Source organism: Dendrobates tinctorius, unplaced genomic scaffold, assembly GCF_039654945.1.
Source record: "Dendrobates tinctorius isolate UK_male_01 unplaced genomic scaffold, ASM3965494v1 ptg000120l, whole genome shotgun sequence".
NCBI classification, from domain to species: Eukaryota; Metazoa; Chordata; class Amphibia; order Anura; family Dendrobatidae; genus Dendrobates; species Dendrobates tinctorius.
Window position 1 is genome coordinate 46,197,001 of NW_027361788.1, and position 21,924 is coordinate 46,218,924.

Sequence of the window (21,924 nt, forward strand, 5' to 3'; positions counted from 1 at the left end):
ATATAAAAGCTATTCTATAACTATTAATACTTTCATAAGGCACATTATAAAATACTTCACATTAAAACTTCAATAATTCTTGTAAGTGCTGGACACCGCTCCCAGCCGGGATTTCTTGCAGTGTCCTTTAGGTGGAGCCATGCTCCAGGTGAGGTAGTCCTTATCCATTAAAGACTTACGTAAAACCAAGAAAGGGCACCTAAAGAGGTGCAACTATGTACACGGCAGTTCTGGATCATTCATTGTCCATGATCTCACAGTTCAAGTATAAAATGCTGCCAAGGAAACTAGGCAAACTAGAACAACATGATGAACCAAAACCAAAAATAGAAAAAATGAAAAAGGCATAACAGAGCCTATACCCTCCTGGGTAACAGTTAGTTAGTTATTAATGCTGGTCCCCTCCTGGGGTGGTGGAAGTGGGTCGCTTGGGCTGCTTCCAGGGGAGAACAGCAGGACATCCTCTTCTTGCTGATTGTCCACAAATTGCATGTATTCCCTCTTCCAGGAAGTGAAGTTGGTATCTGCCTGTGTAGATGGAATGGCAACTGGAGTAACTGCTGCCTGTGAGGGTAGCATTTCAGCTGCGGCTGATGATATCTCTGCTGCCAGTGATTCTGCCGGAGTTGCAGCTGGTGCCAGTGGATGTTGTTCCTCAGTTTCAGGTGGTACCACAGTTAGCAGTGTTGCTGCCTTGGTTTTTGGCCTAACGTCTCGTGGCACCAATAACTGTGGCCGCTTGTAAGGTGAAAGGCGAGGGTTCAGAAATCTGCGGCAATGGGAACCCGTGATGCATATTAATACCCGTCGGCTGTTCAGACTCTTCCACCAGACCCACAAGATGCCGAATGGGACATGCCTGCTCCAGTCTCACTCTTCTCAGCAAGGATTTCTTCCACTTCCCCATCGCAGTCAGCTTAGTGCCTCTAAATTGGGAGCATAGCTCTTCCATTTGTCCCATGTGGAATTCGAGCCTGCTGGCCGCAGTGCACGAAAACTCAGGGGGTAACCCGTTGGCAGGGGTGGCGGTCATACCTGGAGCTTCCCAGCCGTGCACGATGTTCACTAGAGTTGCCCGTCCCAAGATCGGAGATGATGGCGGGGCAGATGGCAGCTCCGGGTCCGCAGGGGTCTCCGGTGGGACCTGCGCAGCCGCGTCAGGTCCAGGCAGGAGTTTAACTTCCTCCGCTTCAGCCTCCAGGCCCCCAGGGAATTCCTCATGACAGGCCGCGCTCTGCGGTGATTGCAGCGCGGAGATGGAGACAGGCGCCGCCGGTAATAGGGCAGCGGCCGTGGGTTCCACAGGTGCTGCCTGGGGGAAATCTTGTGCATCAGCGACGGGTACCGCGGGTGAAGGTACCGGCGAGATAGCAGCGGCGGCGGGTACCGGTGATGGAGGTACCGATGGTTTAGGCCCCTCCCGGGCGTGCTGCCAGTTCATAATCCAGAGCGCCTCCTGTCTCAACCGCAGACGGTGGGTCAGGTGAGCAATCTCATCCTCCAGCTGCTGGCGGTTCATGGTGGAAGTCGGATCAGAGCCTTCAGCCGATGCGCCGGGGAGGTTCAGCTCAACCTCCTTGCGCTATTCGGGCCTCCCTCCTTCTTCCATCATGGCGTTCTGGCGTTCTTCCTCCTTCTTGGGCTCTTTTCCCGCCACCGGCTCTCGCTCCTCCTGGGGGCGGCGTCTTCTTCCTACTCCTCCATACCAGGCCAGTATCCGAACCCCTCGGGGGGTGGGCCATGTTGCAGTTGCATAGAAGTTCAGGCAGGGGAGGCCAGGACAGTTTGTGGTCTTTTCTTAGTTCCACCCATGCTGTCACGCCCTTCTTCACCGTGCCAGCGGCCATTTTGAGAGTCCATTTTACAGTCTATTAATTTGGTTATTCTGCACATTTTCAGCAATGTTTAAGTCCAATAATCTCAGGCACACAGAACCCGGTGGCACCGGGGTCCATCATCCTGTTCGTGACGCCAAAATGGGTCGCCCTCCCAGGCTGTGGGGTACTCGGTACCGGGCCGGTCTCTCAGAGGGGAATGTCACAGCAGCGGTGACCCGGTCCGTGGCCCTGAGCGCCCATGTAAAAGGGAATTAAGTGATGGAATAAAGTTTATAAGTGAATGATTTGTGTCACCACCTGTGGTTTTTGGCAATGAAGATGTTAAGCCGACGCTGCAGACAGATCCTCTGGGACAGATGGTGTGGTGCAGCAATGATGGTGTAGCCCTCCATAGGTAGGGCTGTTGTCCCAGGGCAGAGTAGATGAAGAAGATAGGTGTTAAGGGAGAGAGTGTAGTGTCTGGCACCGAGATGTAGCAGGGCTGAGTGGGTTGGCGCAGTAATAAGCGGAGGACACCAGGGCATGTAGTTCCAAAGCTTTAATCACAGTCTGTTGAGCATACAGGTGCCCGCCTCGGTACCGTGTCCTCCAGGTCAGGGGCTCAGTCAACTTCCAGGCAAGATGAAGTACTCCCTTTCAATACTCCGCCAACATATGTGGCTTTTCTGAACGTCTCCCTTTTGCACCTATAGTGAAGTATTCTCAGTACTGAGTTACACTGGAGTTCCTCCTGTCAGATGTTCCTATGAACTCTACTTGTACGGCAGACAGGTGTAGCCTGCTTTGCGGACTCCTTGCTACCAAGTCCAGGCTCACTCTCGTTGCTGTTGTGCCCCCAAGTCTTGTGTGGGAATAAAGTGGTGATAACTTATATTCCTCCGGTGTCTGCTGCAGGACCATTAGTATCCATACAACCTCGGGGACCGGACCCCGGCCTTGCGCTGTGAACTTGGGAAGGGTTCTGCTCTAACCCTAATGCTTAGTCCCCCTCTCCTCACATTCCGTACTAATCCTTCCTTCTTATGGAGAGAGTCAGGCTTTCCATCAATGTCTCTTTCCTGTGCCAGCGGACCCAGGTCACTGAGGTCGGCTGCAGCACTTCCTTCGTCCATCCCACTCAGGGGATCTTCACTCTTCCACTGACTCTGTCAGACTCACTAAATCCCAAACTCTTCCCGCTCTTTTGGTGCCAACTAACTCCACCCGCCTCCCAGCACGCTTCGTGTTCCAAACAGGGAGCCACCAAAGGTGCTTTGCTACACTACTATGTTGTGTGGGTTGCAGATGTTGGAGTGTGGTCAGGAGTCTCCACCTTACCTGAATGGTGGGGAACCACACCTCAGGAGGAGGTGCAGTACCTCTGTGGCGACTGAACCCTCAGGGGCGCCACATATGCGTAACGAACGCAAGCGTACGAATGTCCTTGCATACTAATGCGTTCCCATAGAGAGTAATGCGTTTTTTTGATGCGCACATCCACATGCGCATGTCTGGCCATTTTTTACACCTCAAAAATGCAACATGTTGCGTTTGCCGGACGCCGCCACACGCCGCGAAACAACACATGCGTACGCATGCAAATGCGTGTCCCTGCGTACACCATGTTAAAGATATGTACACATGACGCATGCAGATCGATGCGGAGCAAACGCTGAAAACACAAACACTAATGTAAAACCAGCCTTAGTGCACCTGGAATGAAGACTAGAGGGCTTGGACTAGTGTGCCGTTCCCTTGTGAATGCCTCTTCATGGCATTGCCCACATGGTCTCCATGCAAATCTCTATAAATAAATGTGTCCAAAGCAAAGGCTGGACTCATCGCTGTAGAGGACAAACCTCCACTCCAGCACCCATTGCTATCTCGCTCTGCACCATGACGGCCTTTGAGAGCGTCGTGGGGTCAGTTGACACTTGTAGCTGGACGTCCGGCTTGTAGCCCAATATCGTGCAAACGTCTTCTGATGGTTTGTGTGGTCGCTGACTCCTAAGGCTCAGTGTGTGGCATAAACAATGGATCACTCCTCACCATTTCTTAATCTGAAGATCCCTCCGTGCGAAGGTTCGCCTCTGTGCACCTCCTGCTCTGATTCCAGGTCATTGTCGTTCTCCCAAACACTGGGACACACAAGGTTGAGCAATGGTGATGGATCACCCGCCAGGTCAGTGGGGATGCTTGGTTCCGGGCCGCTTCTTAAAGGGGATGTGTCACAGCGGCAGTGACACAGTCCGTGGCCCTGGGCATCTAATTAAAGGGGATATTTACAAGAGATAAGAGTTTGTAGTAAAGTTTATAAAGTGTTCGTGACGCCACCTGTGGTTTCTGGTCAGAGGTGACCAGCGCTGCAGTGCAGATCCGCTGGGACAGGTGGTGATGCAACAGAGTTGGTATAGCTCCCCACAGGTGGAGCTGAGTCCCAGGGCAGATGTAGTATATTCAAGATAGTAATGATGTAGCATTTGGAAAGGGATGTAGCAGTGCTGAGTGGGTGTTGCAGGAAGAACTTGAAAGGACACAGGTGCAGTTTCCAACGTTTTACTCACAGTTCTGCAGGTAATGTTTCCAAGGCACTGGCTACAGATGGTGCTGGAGATACGATTGCCTGGAAACAATTTGGATTCCACCTTGCCAGGAGGATTTAGAGGCCTTCCTGCTGCGCTCTGTGTTTCTGGCCTCTGCTGCTTATAGCTAAGCTGCGGACCTCTTCTCTGTGTTGTTTTTCCAACCTGTATAGCAGGCAGAGTGAGCCTATCAAGGGCGCTGTCCCTTCTCACTGGCAGCTCTAGCTCTTGTGTTACTGCTGTGCTGGCAGGTGTCAGTGTGAACAGAGAACTTGCAATTCTCTGTTCTCCAGAAGTGACTGTCGGGCTTGGAGTCCCCAACTGGTCCAGGACTCTGGCATCCTCATGTATCAGAGCTCTGCTCTGGGTGAGCTATAGCATACAGCTCTTCTCCCACGAGCTTCTCTCCACACACCCTATCTCGTCCCTGTCTACAGACAGACTCTCTAACTCTTCCTCAAGCCAGAATGTTCCAAGGAAACTCCCCTGAAATCAGGTATTAGAGCTCCCCCTTCTGGTCTGGAATAGGAAAAGTGTTGTATGCTGTGTGTTACCTGAGTGACAAGGGGTCTCCTCTTTGTTTCCAGGCATGGCATCACCCCCTGTGAAGGAAGCAACGCCACTGTAGCAACCGGACTCCTGGGGTGCCACACTGACATGTTGGCCTCTGCATGTTGTGATTTGCTTCTCAGCTTCAGGATTCTCTCCCTCTCAGTGATAATAACAGATATGTCCAGGGGTGGGATTCAGCGGGTTCTCCCCGGTTCGGTGAAACCGGTTGTTAAAAAAGCAGCCGGTTCCCCGAACTGGGGAGATCCAGAGCCGCGATCCAGTCCTCTGATGTTGCTGGCGGCGCTGCCTGCAGGCAAGGAGCAGAGGAGGACTCTTGCTCTGCTTCCTGCCGGATACCGCGCGCATTGATACTTGACGTGCTGCTCGCTGTCTGCTGACTACTGGACAGAGCAGCACAGCACACCCCGGCGGCCCCCGCTGCCCGTGCACTGATTCCTGCGGCACAGTGCGCCTATAATTGGCGGGTAACTAGACTCTGGAGCTCGCTGGACTGGACTCAGGAGTTACCCGCCGCAGCGGCTGCACAATGAGCTGAGCGCCTGAGCCTGGACAGGAGGACACTAGTCTGTGTGTGGTGACCGTGGCCGCCTGCCTCACCGCGGGATTATTTACTTCAGTCTTCAGTTCAACTTCAGCCTGTGGTACACACAGGCCAACACCAGGTCAGTTGTATATGTGCAGTGCTGCTGCTTATTGGGGACCTGTGCTGTGCAGTGCTGCCTATTAGGGACCTGTGTGCCTGCCTATTGGGGGCCTGTGCTGTGCTGCCTACTAGGGACCTGTGCCTGGCTAATGGGGACCTTTGCTGCCAATTGGGGACCTGTACTGCCTATTAGGGACCTGTGCCTGGCTATTGGGGACCTGTGCAGCACTGTGCTGCCTATTGGGGACCTGTGCCTGCCTTTTGGGGACCTGTGCTGCCTATTGGGGACGTGTGCTGCCTATAGGGAACAATGCTGCCTATTGGGGACTTGTGCTGCCTATTAGGGAACAATGCTGCCTATTGGGGACCTGTGCCTGCCTTTTGGGGACCTGTGCTGCCTATTGGGGACGTGCGCTGCCTATAGGGAACAATGCTGCCTATTGGGGACCTGTGCTGCCTATTAGGGAACAATGCTGCCTATTGGGGACCTGTGCTGCCTATTAGGGAACAATGCTGCCTATTGGGGACCTGTGCTGCCTTTAGGGGACCTGTGCTGCCTATTGGGGATGTGTGCTGCCTATAGGGAACAATACTGCCTATTGGGGACCTGTGCCTGCCTATTAGGGAGCAATGCTGCTTATTGGGAACCTGTGCTGCCTATTAGGGAACAATGCTGCCTATTGGGGACCTGTGCCTGCCTATTGGGGATTTGGCACTTTGTAGTTCTGATGTGATTTTATAATTACTATACATTAATAAATTATTATTACTCTGTCGATTATACTTGTGGTTGTGATATTTTCATGAACCATTCTTTTTTGTGGTGTTCTAGTTGTGGAAATATGCCAATTTAACCCATCATTGTTTGACATAGATGGGACTTGAGTAACACCAGTTTGCAGGAAGGGTATGGTGATTTTTACTTTTAATTTCCATTAGGACGCAGACATGTAGTGCACAGCCTGGCCAGCCGGACAGTCAAGTGAGACAGCTGCATAGAAATATATGCAGCTGTCACACTCGGGTCAGGAGAGCCGCTGGCCAGAATGTGCACTGTTCTGATCTCATTCCAATTTTTTTTTTTTTTCAACTGTTTGACTGCGCCCCTACTTGTATATGTTTGAGGAAAAGGTGTGTGTAAATGGGTGTGGCTTAACAATGGGTGTGGCTTAAAATGGGTGTGGCTTAAAATGGGGGTGGTTTTCCTACACACAAACACAGAACCTGTTGTTAAAAATTTGAATCCCACCACTGGATATGTCGATGAACAGAATGCAGAGTGCAATCATCACAAAAGACCTGGTCTGATTTTTGAGGTTCCTTGTAGCTAAAAAAAATTGCTTTCAATCTGGCTTTTATGCCCCTCCACATGCCACAGATTGGAGCTTGGTGCTTGAACATGTGCTGATCTGGGTGACAGTGGCTTCTTCCTCAAGCTGAACCTTATGGCTGAGGAGTATATATTGTGTATACATGGTCATCCAGGATGTAGGGTCCGGGAATCGTAGGGGCAGTCGTCACTGATTTGCTTAATTGTTTTTATTTTTGTACTTACACTTGTTGCCATGGAGGGCTGTCTTTTGATTTTGACTAGATTGATGTAAGCAATCCAATGTAATGAGCCCTTTAACCCTGAGATGTTTCATGGCGGTACCTTGGTTCAGGTTCCTGCTATCTCTCCTGCATCAATTTTGGTGTCAGTGAAGACCAATCAGCCAGATTGGGGTGGGCCGCAGGACTCTCATTAAAAAAATATATCCCAGAGACCTCTATTAGTTTCGGTGGTCGCTATGTCGTGTCATCCATTTTTGCATGGAGAATGAGTAGACGATTCATATTCCTTTTTGCTATTGATATAATCTATGGGGGCTGTTTCCTTGCAGCACCAGCACAGGGTTAATGAGGCATTAAGCAGATCACATTGAACTTCGAGGTGTATTCCGATCTTTGATATGGATGATATGGTCGGCAGGTCTCTAGGCCCCCGGCCAATCCTGAGGGGCTGAGGTTGTTCTGCACAGGCCTTCATCATTAGGTGAAGGTCAGTACAGACTGGTTTCCTTCCACAGCCTGATCACATGGCGAGGGGGGAAGAGAAGAACTACCTAATGGTTCTCTGTGTATCTCGGTTATATAAGGCTCTGATTTATTTATATGGCTGTTTTTTTCCGGTCCGCTGCTGTCCTGTCCTCCCCTTCCCAACCCAGGAGCATTGCAGATTATGACCTCAGTGACCACTATAGGAGGCGAGCGATAAAGCTGTGGCCAGTGCCCATCCGTCCTCACAGGCAGGAGAATCAGTAAGAACTACAGCAGCGGGACCCCCGAGCACACCTTTATTACATGTCGTCATGTTTCTCATTCACGCAGAGCGTATAGACTGCAGGAATATGACGCCCCGTTCGCGTCTTCCTTTGGTAATTGCACCCTATTACAGAGCTGAGCTGCGGGAGAGGAGGGGGCCGCTAGCGTGATTTTGCTTCTATCTCACAGTTCCACGGAAGACCTGCAGGATGAGACATGTTCAGATTGCATGCAGATCTCGGCACTGCCTGCAGAGGCTTCCAGAGACCTGATTGTGGCTAGTGAGGTCATGGCGGCCAAACTGTTAGGAAAGGGGACATCCTTTTCATGTATGTTTGCCTCCAATTGTAAGCGCCACAAAATCTGGCAGTGGCATGGCTATAACCCACCTTCTATAGGGTAATCCTATCACAGCGCCAGTGCTCTCATTATTTTGTCAAGTCTACATCCTGCCGCTTAGGTTATCGCTCACATAGCAATTCCAGATTATTGCTTTGAAGGTGTGCAGTTTGCTAACAGATCAGGCCACCTGCACTTGCCCAGCGCATGGTATCACGCTGGCATCTCCAGCTCTGCCCTCCACGCCCCAGTGCTGCATCCGTCACATGGCATTCAGATCATTTTAAAATGAAAAGTGCTAAGTAATTTCACAGTCTCGCCCCCTCATTCCTGAAATATGCTGCTCACAGATAAAAGACGGTGGTGCCATCCTCTCCAGAATTACGGGCAGTGATTCACGTTGTGCAAGGAGTGAAGGGATATTAAGAAAATAAATAGGCTTAAAGGCTGCAATTCTCCTGTGCGGAGGGACTGAGAAGCCCCGGGGAAGGAGAGCGGCTGCCAATCAGGGCATCCCTGCAGTCAGGGATTGTATGCCGTTCACAGGGGGCCAGTTGTCGACTAATGACTCGAGGCTTCATCCGTACATCTGGTTAATGTAATGTGTAGCCCCCCAATCTCTTGACCTAATTATTGTCTTTGGGCAGTGGGGGCTTTATAGCAATCTCCACCCTGCGCCCCTCTAAAACCATTATCATAAACCCACTGATGCCATGTATTATGCTCAGGCAGGGAGGAGCATGGTTGTCACTTCCCTACCCCCCACTCAATAGTGACGTGAAGATGGGACTTCTGTAGAAGCCCAGGCTAGGAAATCAAGGAGAATATCGCTTTTCGACATGATTTTTGAGCACGTACACAAGGCGGCTTATTGCTCCCTTGTATAGATTGGTGGAAGGATTCAACAATGGCCGGGTAACCTAAATTCATAACAGTAATAATAGCTGAGACGCTGGCCCAAGGTCATGTAGCTGGAAATTCTCACTGCATGCCGCTTCTACTTGACGCTAGCAAAACTGTAAGAATTGTCTGGTGCAGTAACATCTGCTGGATTATGTAGCTACTGCAGCCGGTTACTGCCGTCCATGAAATTCAGCAAATCAGGACATAATAGTTCTCATGATGGCAGGAGACCCCATAAATGCTTTGTATATTCATAGTTATAGCTAGAGTTATCCTATATCGTTAAGCTTAAAGAGTAGCTATGAAATGAATGGGAAGCCCAAGACTGGTGATTTTTCTAAAGGATCGTCCCGTTTCGTCCCAGACTGGTGATAGGGGCTCTTTAAGGTGACTACATGCCATAGCTAGCGGTTCTCTGCATATGTACGCTTAGCGTTGTTAAGTGTACATGTGTTCTCCAGGTGAAGAGAAGAATAAGTCTCTGCTGGACACGCCTAGCGGCTGTTGATGTGTGTCCTTCCAACCAGTCTGACCATCTATCCCCTGACATCTGCTGTAGATTGTAGTCCAGTCTTGTTGAAATTGACAGGATAGCTACTGGATCCTCACTATAAAGAAAACATTTCTTAACATTTGGTCACAAGTGAGGTGCAGAAAGGAATCCTAGTCTTCATTTGGAGTCATGGGCTACCAAATATAAACCAGGCAATGCACATTACACAGCCGTAACTAATGATATTGATTAATCAACTAAGGGATGGGGAGAGAGACGACTAAATAGATCAGACTGGATGGTTAGGACATTCATGAGCTTCTTAGGTCTGCAGTCCAATAGCGACTGGTCAGGAAAAGTGGTCAGAAACAAACCAAATTGGACTGCCAATATTAGAACTTTGGACTACCTCTAAGATTAGGGAGAGGGTTCCCTCAATCATGCCTCCCTCAAATCAACTCCTTAGGGTGGAAGTCACTGTGGTCTGTCACTGAGTGAACGAAAGATACTACAGAATTCCACCTTGATGGGTTTGGTTCCTCTACATTTACCCTTAAAATTTAGCCTCTAGAGATGGTCATACATAAGGCAAGTCTACAACTATTGGGATGTATATCTGGGAGAAAACTTCAAAATTCTACACAGACATTTTGAGGAGAAGCTTGAAAGTCTTTAGCTGAGTAGGAACTTTCTCTAAGGGCGGGGTCAGACTTGCGAGTTCAATGTGAGAAACTCGCGCAAGTCTCTCACATCAATACCCGGCACTGCTGCCGGCGGTCCGGACCGTTGCGTTCAGCTGCATAGAAATCCATACAGCCGCACACTCCGGTCTGAGTGCCGGCAGCAGTGCTGGGTATTAATGCGAGAGACTCGCGCAAGTTTCAGGCATCACACTCGCAAGTGTGACCCCGGCCTAAAGCAAACATGGTGCTCAGGAGGCCTAAGAAGGTCCAAAACAGGCCGCATATGAATGCGGTCCCCTTTCTACTTAGGGATTGTGAAGCCATAAGCTGTCAGTGGAGAGGTGTTTGCGCATCTCCAGCATGGGCATTTAAAACATGAAGAGTGTCTTTGCCTTTTTTAGATAAGTTTTAATAAAGATTTTTCAACTAAGGACCTAAACTCCCTAAGTACCGGTAAACGTGGGTGGACACCCTTAGTGTAGAACTGGTGCAGTCAGGATAAACGTTATTTCCTTTATTATCAGGTAAACCAGGAGACAGTTCTGCAGGACGAATCATCTGTTACATCTTATTGATCGCTCGGCAGAAGGATCAGTGAAGTGGAGAATATGCCTGAGCGCGGAGTCACACAGCGGCATGATAATGATCATGACTCTGTTCATCGGGTTGCAAAGGATATATGTCTACTGTAAACCCATAGATGGTGGGGGGATGGTCTGTGATGTCCCATATGTGGCGCATCCATGTGTTACCAGCTTATTTAATAGAGTTAGCTTATCCCTGGTGTCTGGAGAGCTATGTGGTGGACCCAGCATGTCCATACATTATCTAGTGCTTTGTTTTCCCTGTGGGGGCTCTGTGTGAATGTTGTATAGAAGTATATAGAAAAATAATTTAGTATTTTTAAATCTTGCAAAACTGATCCCTTTACTTTTATTACCTTGACTTTGTGTCTATTATTATTTATTTATATAGCATCATTGATTCCATGGTGCTGTACATGAGAAGGGGTTACATACAAATTACAGATATCACTTACAGTAAACAAACTAACAATCACAGACTGATACAGAGGGGAGAGAGGACCCTGCCCTTTCGGGCTTACATTCTACAGGATGGTGGGGAAGGAGACAGTAGGTTGGGGGGTGTTGCATCATCTTATGCGCCAGTCACATCCAAAGCTGTGTTCTGAAATTGCTGGACCCGCCATCAAGGCAGCAGTGTTATGTCAGACCAGACACAGACCTGCATCATTAAGTCAGACTTGCCACAGGCCTGCAGCATTATGTTAGACCCACCACAGGCCTGCAGCATTATGTCAGACCCGCCACAGGCCTGCAGCATTATGTCAGACCCGCCACAGGCCTGCAGCATTATGTCAGACCTGCCACAGGCCTGCAGCATTATGTCAGACCCGCCACAGGCCTGCAGCATTATGTCAGACCCGCCACAGGGCATCAGCGTTATGTCAGACCCGCCATAGGGCATCAGCGTTATGTCAGACCCGCCACAGGGCATCAGCGTTATGTCAGACCCGCCGTAGGTCATCAGCGTTATGTCAGACCCACCACAGTGCATCAGCATTATGTCAGACCCGCCACAGGGCATCAGCGTTATGTCAGACCCGCTGTAGGTCATCAGCGTTATGTCAGACCCACCACAGGGCATCAGCATTATGTCAGACCCGCCACAGGGTATCAGCATTATGTCAGACCCGCCACAGGGCATGAGCGACATGTTAGACCCACCACAGTCCTGCAGCGTTATGTCAGACCCGCCACAGACCTGCAGCATTATGTCATATTTGCCACAGGCCTGCCTCATTATTTCAGACCCGCCGCAGGCCTGCAGCATTATGTCAGTCCCACCACAGGTTATCAGCGATATGTCAGACCTGACACAGGGCATCAGCATTATGTCAGACCCACCTCGAGCATCAATGTTATGTCAGACCCACCACAGGCCTGCAGCGTTATGTCAGACTCTCCAGAGGCCTGCAGCATTATTTCAGACCCGTCACAGGCCAGCAGCGTTATGTCAGATCCGCCACGACTGCAGCATTATGTCAGACCCGCCACAGGCCTGCAGCGTTATGTCAGACCCACCACAGGGCATCAGCGTTATGTCAGACCCGCCATAGGGCATCAGCGTTATGTCAGACCCGCCACAGGGCATCAGTGTTATGTCAGACCCGCCGTAGGTCATCAGCGTTATGTCAGACCCACCACAGTGCATCAGCATTATGTCAGACCCGCCACAGGGCATCAGCGTTATGTCAGACCCGCCACAGGGCATCAGCGTTATGTCAGACCTGCCGTAGGTCATCAGCGTTAAGTCAGACCCACCACAGGGCATCAGCATTATGTCAGACCCGCCACAGGGCATCAGCATTATGTCAGACCCGCCACAGGGCATGAGCGACATGTTAGACCCACCACAGTCCTGCAGCGTTATGTCAGACCCGCCAGAGGCCTGCAGCATTATTTCAGACCCGCCACAGACCTGCAGCATTATGTCAGATTTGCCACAGGCCTGCCTCATTATTTCAGACCCGCCGCAGGCCTGCAGCATTATGTCAGTCCCACCACAGGTTATCAGCGATATGTCAGACCTGCCACAGGGCATCAGCATTATGTCAGACCCACCTCGAGCATCAATGTTATGTCAGACCCACCACAGGCCTGCAGCGTTATGTCAGACCCTCCAGAGGCCTGCAGCATTATTTCAGACCTGCCACAGGCCAGCAGCGTTATGTCAGATCCGCCACGACTGCAGCGTTACGTCAGACCCGCAACAGGGCATCAGCATTATGTCAGATCCACCACAGGGTATAAGCGATATGTCAGACCCCCCGCAGACCTGCAGCGTTATTTCAGACCCGCCACAAGCCTGCAGCGTTATGTCAGACCCGCCACAGGCCTGAGCGTTATGTCAGACCCTCCACAGGCCTGCAGCATTATGTCAGACCCGTCACAGTCCTGCAGCATTATGTCAAACCCACCACAGGGCATCAGTGTTATGTCAGACCCGCCGAAGGGCATCAGCGTTATGTCAGACCTGCCACAGGGCATCAGCAATATGTCAGAACTGCCACAGGGCATCAGCGTTATGTCAAACTTGCCACAGGCCTGCAGCATTATTTCAGACCCACCGCAGGCCGGCAGCATTGTGTCAGACCCGCCACAGGCCTGCAGCGTTATGTCAGAGCCACCACAGGTTATCAGCGATATGTCAGACCCGCCACAGGGCATCAGTGTTATGTCAAACCCGCCACGAGCATCAGTGTTATGTCAGACCTTACACAGGCCTGCAGTGTTACGTCAGACCCGCAACAGGGCATCAGCATTATGTCAGATCCGCCAAAGGGCATCAGGATTATGTCAGATCCGCCACAGGGCATCAGTGGTATGTCAGACCCCCCGCAGGTCTGCAGCATTATTTCAGACACGCCACAGGGCATCAGCGTTATGTCAGACCCGCAAATTGGCATCAGCGTTATGTCAGACCCGCCACAGGGCATCAGCAATATGTCAGACTCGCCACAGGGCATCAGCGTTATGTGAGACTTGCCATAGGCCTGCAGCGTTATTTCAGACCCGCTGCAGGCCTGCAGCATTATGTCAGACCCCCGCAGGCCTGCCGCATTATTTCAGACCCGCCACAGGCCTGCAGCGTTATGTCAGGCCCGCCCCAGGCCTGCAGCGTTATGTGAGACCTGCCAAAGGGCATCAGCGTTATGTCAGACCCTCCACAGGGTATCAGCATTATGTCAGACGCGCCACAGGCCTGCAGCATTATGTCACACCCGCCACAGGCCTGCATCTTTATGTCAGACCGGCCACAGACCTGCAGCGTTATATCAGATTCATCTTGTGCCAGTAGCGTTATGTCAGATCTGCCACAGGGCATCAGAGGTATGCCAGACCTCCCGCAGGCCTGCAACATCAGTTCAGACCCGCCACAGGCCCGCAGCGTTATATCAGACCCGCCACAGAGCATCAGCATTATGTCAGACCTGCCAAATGGCATCAGCGTTATGTCAGACCCGCCGCAGGATATTAGCGTTATGTCAGACCCGCCACAGGCCTGCAGCATTATGTCAAACCCGCCACAGGCCTGCAGCACTATGTCAGACTCGCCACAGGCCTGTATCGTTATGTCAGACCCGCCACAGACCTGCAGCGTTATATCAGATTCACCTTGTGCCAGTAGCGTTATGTCAGACCCGCCACAGGCCTGCAGCATTATGTCAGACCCGCCACAGGCCTGCAGTGTTATATCAGATCCGCCACAGGCCTGCAGCATTATGTCAGACCCGCCACAGGCCTGCAGTGTTATATCAGATCCGCCACAGGTCTGCAGCATTATGTCAGACCCGCCACAGGCCTGCAGTGTTATATCAGATCCGCCACAGGCCTGCAGCATTATATCAGAACCACCTTGTGCCAGTAGGGTTATGTCAGACCCGCCACAGGCTGACAGCATTATGTCACATCCGCCACAGGCCTGCAGCGTTATGTCAGACTCGCCACAGACCGACAGCGTTATGTCAGATCCGCCACAGTCCTGCAGCATTATGTCAGGTCCGCCACAGGCCTGCAGCATTACATCAGTTTCGCCTTGCAACAGTAGCGTTATGTCAGACCCGCCACAGGCCGACAGCGTTATGTCAGACCTGCCACAGGCCGACAGCGTTATGTCAGACCCACCACAGGCATGCAGCATGATGTCAGACCCGCCACAGGCCTGCAGCGTTATATCAGGCTAGTTTCACACTAGCGTTCGGCAGAGATGCGGAGGGCTACTGAGTTCCTCCGTGAAGCTCCGCCCACGGATGCGTCTCTTTGACGTTGCTGCGACCGCAACAAATTGCAACACGTTGCGTTCAAAACGACCCAAGTGGACGCATCCGCATACATTCGCACGGCCTGCGTACCCAATGTTAAAGATAGGTACACAGGCCGCATGCAGACGTAGGCGGAGCTGACCGGAGGAGGTGCGGCAGTGGGCGGAGCTTCATGAAGGAAGTCCGCAGCTCTGAGGAACGCTTATGTGAAGCCGGCCTTAGATCCGCCTTACGCCAGTAGCCAACAGGGCACAACATTAAGATGTTATGAGAAAGAAGAGTAATTTTGAATGCTGCTCTGGTAGTGACTGGAGCCATAGACACACTTTATGGTCTCTAACCATGCGATTTCTGTTAAATATTGATTTTATGTTTCAGGGTGAAGATTTTTAAAGGGAAGAAAATCAGTGGAGAGTTTGACATCAAGATTGAACAAGTAAGTGACAGCAAATGTAAAATGTCGTACATCCCAACATTAAGGCTGTGTACCCAGCAAAAACGCTTGAAAAACGCTTACAATAAGCATCCCATTCATTTTAATGAATTCCGCACTTTTTGTGCATATTGATGCTTCTTTTTCCGCAAAAAAAAAACCGCATTGTGGTAAAAAAAGCAGCATGCTCATTAATTTCACGGAAAAATCCGCATTTCTAACTATATTACACGCTTAACATTATGGCTGGTGCAAATAATCAGGGCAATTGTTACCACCCACCTTTCGTGTCTCCCCTTTTTTCCTTATAGATTGTAAGCTTGCGAGCAGGGTCCTCATTCCTCTTGGTATCTGTTTTGATCTGTGTTATTGTTATGCTGTAATGTCTATTGTCTGTACAAATCCCCTCTGAAATGTAAAGTAATGCGGAATATGTCGGCGCTATACAAATAAAATTTATTATTATTATTATATTCTATGAGCAGGAGGATGCTCCTGTAAAAAACGCATAAAAAATCGCGCAAAAAAGTGCAAAAAAAAAACGCGCGTTTTTCCTGAGAAGGAGTCCGTTTTTTTCTGCATACGTCGGGATATAGCCTAAAGGGAACCTGTGAGCAGGATTGTGCACAGTAACCTACAGACGGTGTCAGGTTGGCGCTATTATACTGAATAAAATGATACCTTGAGTGATGAAATCCATTTTGTGGCTGTTTCTTAATCTTTATTTTCTGTTTTGTGTTAATGACAGGTTCCCTTTAAAGTAATACACCTCCTCTATTAGCAAATAGTCCTCAGACCAAAACCCCACTATATACAGACTGCAGACTAGAACCTTCCTGTATACAGACCCCAGATCAAAACCCTCCTATATACAGACCCCAGACCTGAACCTTCCTGTATACAGACCTCAGACCAGTACCCCACTGTATACAGATCCCAGACATGAACCTTCCTGTATACAGACTCTAGACCAGAACTCTCCAGTATACAGACCCCAGACCAGACCCCCCGTATAGACACCAGACCTGAACCTTCATGTATACAGACCCCAGACCAGAACCCCACAATATACAGACTGCAGACTAGAACCTTCTTGTATACAGACTCCAGACCAGACCACCCTATATACATACCCCAGAACTGGACCTTCCTTTATACAGACCTCGGACCAGTACCCCATTGTATACAGATCCCAGACCTGAACCTTCCTGTATACAGACCTCAGACCAGATCCCCCATAAACAGCCCCAGACCTGAACCTTCCTGTATACAGACCTCAGACCAGTACCCCATTGTATACAGATCCCAGACCTGAACCTTCCTATATACAGACTCCAGACCAGAACTCTCCAGTATACAGACCACAGACCAAACCCCCCTATATATAGACCCCAGACCTGAAACTTCCTGTATACAGACCCCAGACCAGAACCCCGCTATATACAGACTGCAGACTAGAACCTTCCATTATACAGACCCCAGACAAGACCCCCCCTATATACAGACCCCAGACCTGAACCTTCCTGTATACAGACCTCAGACCAGTACCCCATTGTATACAGATCCCAAACCTGAACCTCCTGTATACAGACCTCAGACCAGAACTCCCCAGTATACAGACCCCAGACCAGAACCTTCCTGTATAGACACCAGACCTGAACCTTCATGTATACAGACCCCAGACCAGAACTCCACAATATACAGACTGCAGACTAGAACCTTCCTGTATACAGACCCCAGGTGAGAACTCTCCAGTATAAAGACTACAGATCAGAACTCCTCTGTATACAGGCCCCAGGCCAGAACCCCCATTTATATAGATCTCATACCAGAACCTTCCTGTGTACAGACCCCGACTTGAACCCCCCCGTATACAGACCCCAGACCAGAATCCCCCAGTATACAAACTCCAGACCAGAACCTTCCTGTATACAGACCCTGAACCAAAGCCCTCCTGTATACATACCCCAGACCACAATCCTCCTGTATACAAAACCCCAGACTAGAACCCCCGTATACAGACCCTGAACCAAAACCCTCCTGTATACATACCCCCAACCAGAACCCCCCTTTATACAGACCCCAGATCAGAATCCCACTGTATACTGTCAACATATGAAAACTCTTCTGTATACATATCCCAGACCAGAACCTTGCTGTACACAAACCCTAAGTTGGTACCCCCCCTGTATACAGACCCCAAACAAGCTAGAATTTTACTATATATAGACCCAGATCAGAACCTTCCTGTATAGAGACACCAGAACAGACCTTAATGTAGAAAAATCTTACATGTTAAATCATCGTCATGATTTAACTTCTTAAACGTACACAAAATGTACATTAATGAGAAAAAAATGAACTTTTTTGAATTTACCAAATGGCTGCAATGAAACAAAGAGTGAAAAATTTAAAGGGGTCTGAATACTTTCCGTGCCCACTGTAGACTTCAGTCCAGAATCTTCATGTACACAGTCCCTATACAACAACCTCCTGCATACAGCCCCAGACCAGACCCCTCTGATTTGCAGACCAGACCTTGTCCTGCACTCCTCTCCTCTCCTGGGCACAGGCAGTGTCAGGATGTCTTTCTTGCCACCTTTGAGCTGTTGACGTGCAGGTACGGTGAGAGTTCAGTTTGTTGGGATCTTGGGAGAGTTCCCCTTTTTCTCCAAATGTCTGGAACTTTTAAAATCTGCAGCTTCTACACGTGCTCTGTGCCCTCCTCCACCTCTTACCATAGAACGGCACTATTTATTTACCGCCACTTCTCAGTCAATCGCCTGCATTGGAAATCCTCCAGTCCTTCCTTTAATTCATCCTTGCCGTCAGCCATTACCAGCTCCAGCGGGATGGCGCTTTATGGGTAGAAATAGCTGCTTTATAAAAGATCTATAAAATACTGCACACAGCTGGAGATTAAATGTCGCTTCTGCAGCCGCAGACACTGAATCCTCTGCAGGAAGTGGAAAATTGTAGAATTTACACAGAACGTTTAGTGTCATTAATCTGATCATCCATGTACACGGCTCAACATATTGTCCCTCCTGTCTCCTGCAGGCTGAGTTCTCCGATCTGAACCTGGTGGCCCATTCTAATGGAACCTTCTCCGTGGACTTGGAGGTCATTAGGAATGGCGTGAAGGTCGTCCGGTGAGTCACACACCCATCTGCTTGTATTACCATCTGTAGGGTAAGCCCTGTAGTCCAGCATCTGATGGTCCACAAGTCGAGGGTCGTAGTGCCTGTCATCAGTCTAGGCCATTCTGTAAGATACCTGAGCTGTACAACTACCACCGAACCTGAGAATGAGGGGCAGCAGCTGTGATATAGTCCTAAATCCCCTTCACCTGCTCAGCCCCGTCATTACGTTTCCTTGCTCTCTGACTGTGCTGTAGCCCCTTCACTACTTTTCCTTGCCATCCAGCTGTGCTGTAGCCCCTTCTATACTTTCCCTTGCCCCTGTAGTTGTGCTGTAGCCCTTGCACTACTTTTACTTGCTCCCCGGCTGTGCTGTAGCCCCTTCTCTACTTTCCTTTGCCCTCTGGCTGTGCTGTAGCCCTTTCTCAACTTTTGCCTACCTCGTCTCCCTGCTGTTCTGTAACCCCTTCTTTACTTTTCTTTGCCCCCCCCCCGGCTGTGCTGTAGCCCCTTTGTTACTTTTCCTTGCTCCTTTGGCTGTGCTGTAGCCCCGTCTCTACTTTTCTTTCCTCCCCGACTGTGCTGTAGCCCCTTCACTACCTTTCCTTGCCCCTGTCCCCCCTCCCCCCGGCTGTGCTGTAACCCCTTCATTAATTTCCCTTGACAGCCGGCTGTGCTGTAGCCCCTTCACTACTTTTCCTTACCCACAGCTGTGCTGTAGTCTCTTCTCTATTTTTCCTTGCCACCCAGATATGCTGTAGCCCCGTCTCTACTTTTCCTTGCCCCCACTGTGCTGTAGCCCCGTTTCTAGTTTTCCTTGCCCCCGGCTGTGCTGTAGAATTGTCTCTACTTTTCCTTGCCCCCGGCTGTGCTGTAGAATTGTCTCTACTTTTCCTCGGCCCCCAGCTGTTCTGTAGACCCTTCTCTACTTTTCCTTGCCCCCCCCCCACAACTGTTCTGTAGACATTTCTCTATTTTTCCTTGCCCCCAGGCAGTGCTTTATCCTCTTTTCTATTCTTCCTTGCCCCTGTGGATGTGCTGTAATACTTTCTCTACTTTTTCTTGCCCCCGGGCTGTGTTGTAACCCCTTAACTTTTCTTTGCTCCCTGACTGTGCTGTAGCCCCTTCACTACTTTTCCTCAACCCCCAGCTATGCTGTAGCCCCTTCACTACTTTTCCTCGCGCACAGTGCTGTAGCTGCTTCACTACTTTTCCTTGTTCCCGACTGTACTGTAGTCCCTTCTCTACTTTTCCTCGCCCCCACTGTGCTATAGCCCTTCACTACTTTTCTTAGACCCTCGGCTGTGCTGTAGCCCTTTCACTACTTTTCTGGGGCACAGTGATTGTGGATGAGGACGCATCATGGGCACAGTGATTATGGATGAGGAGGCATCATGGGCACTGTGATTATGGATGAGGAGGCATCATGGGCACTGTGATTGTGGATGAGGAGGCATCATGGGAACAGTGATGTTGGATGAGGAAGCATCATGGGCACAGTGATTATGGATGAGGAGGCATCATGGGCACTGTGATTGTGGATGAGGAGGCATCATGGGAACAGTGATGTTGAATGAGGAGGCATCATGGACACTGATTGTGGATGAGGAAGCATCATGGGCACAGTGATTGTGGATGAGGCGACATCATGGGCACAGTGATTGTGGATAAGGAGGCATCATGGTGACTGATTGTGGATGAGGAGGCATCATGGGCACAGTGATTGTGGATGAGGAGTCATCAAGTGAACAGTGATTGTGGATAAGGAGGCATCATGAGCACAGTGATTGTGGATGAGGAGACATCATGGGGACAGTGATTGTGGATGAGGAGACATCATGGGGACAGTGATTGTGGATGAGGAGACATCATGGGGACAGTGATTGTGGATGAGGAGACATCATGGGCACTGTGATTGTGGATGAGTCGGCATCATGAGCACAGTTATTGTGGATGAGGAGACATCATGGACACAGTGATTGTGGATGAGGAGACATCATGGGGACAGTGATTGTGGATGAGGAGACATCATGGGGACAGTGATTGTGGATGAGGAGACATCATGGGGACAGTGATTGTGAATGAGGAGACATCATGGGGACAGTGATTGTGGATGAGGAGACATCATGGGGACAGTGATTGTGGATGAGTCGGCATTATGGGCACAGTGATTGTGGATGAGACAGCATCATGGGCAAAGTGATTGTGGATGAGTCGGCATCATGAGCACAGTGATTGTGGATGAGGAGACATCATGGACACAGTGATTGTGGATGAGGAGACATCATGGGGACAGTGATTGTGGATGAGGAGACATCATGGGGACAGTGATTGTGGATGAGGAGACATCATGGGCACTGTGATTGTGGATGAGTCGGCATTATGGGCACAGTGATTGTGGATGAGACAGCATCATGGGCAAAGTGATTGTGGATGAGGAGACATCATGGGCACAGTGATTGTGGATGAGGAAGCATCATGGGCATAGTGATTGTGGATGAGGAGGCATCATGGGCACAGTGATTGTGGATGAGGAGACATCATGGACACAGTGAGTGTGGATGAGGAGAAATTATGGACACAGTGATTGTGGATGAGGAGACATCGTGGACACAGTGATTGTGGATGAGGAGACATCATGGGCACAGTGATTGTGGATGAGGAGACATCATGGGCACAGTGATTGTGGATGAGGAGACATCATGGGCACAGTGATTGTGGATGAGTCAGCATCATGGGCAAAGTGATTGTGGATGAGGAGACACCATGGGCACAGTGATTGTGGATGAGGAAGCATCATGGGCATAGTGATTGTGGATGAGGAAGCATCATGGGCATAGTGATTGTGGATGAGGAGGCATCATGGGCACAGTGACTGTGGATGAGGAGACATCATGGACACAGTGAGTGTGGATGAGGAGACATTATGGACACAGTGATTGTGGATGAGGAGACATTGTGGACACAGTGATTGTGGATGAGGAGACATCATGGGCACAGTGATTGTGGATGAGGAGACATCATGGGCACAGTGATTGTGGATGAGGAGACATCATGGGCACAGTGATTGTGGATGAGGAGACATCATGGACACAGTGATTGTGGATGAGGAGACATCATGGGCACAGTGATTGTGGATGAGGAGACATCATGGACACAGTGATTGTG

At 50.0% G+C, this 21,924-nt stretch overlaps 1 protein-coding gene across 4 annotated transcripts in view; it reads left to right on the plus strand.

Annotated features, from left to right (window-relative positions):
• The window catches only part of SYN1 (synapsin I), a 90,370-nt gene that overhangs the window by 25,541 nt on the left and 42,905 nt on the right, over window positions 1-21,924 (plus strand). For all 4 annotated transcript variants that reach the window (XM_073541366.1, XM_073541364.1, XM_073541365.1 and 1 more), the window contains exons 2-3: window positions 15,562-15,619; window positions 18,677-18,768. In XM_073541366.1, coding sequence (XP_073397467.1) covers window positions 15,562-15,619; window positions 18,677-18,768 — 150 coding nt within the window. The remainder of the gene's footprint in view (window positions 1-15,561; window positions 15,620-18,676; window positions 18,769-21,924) is intronic.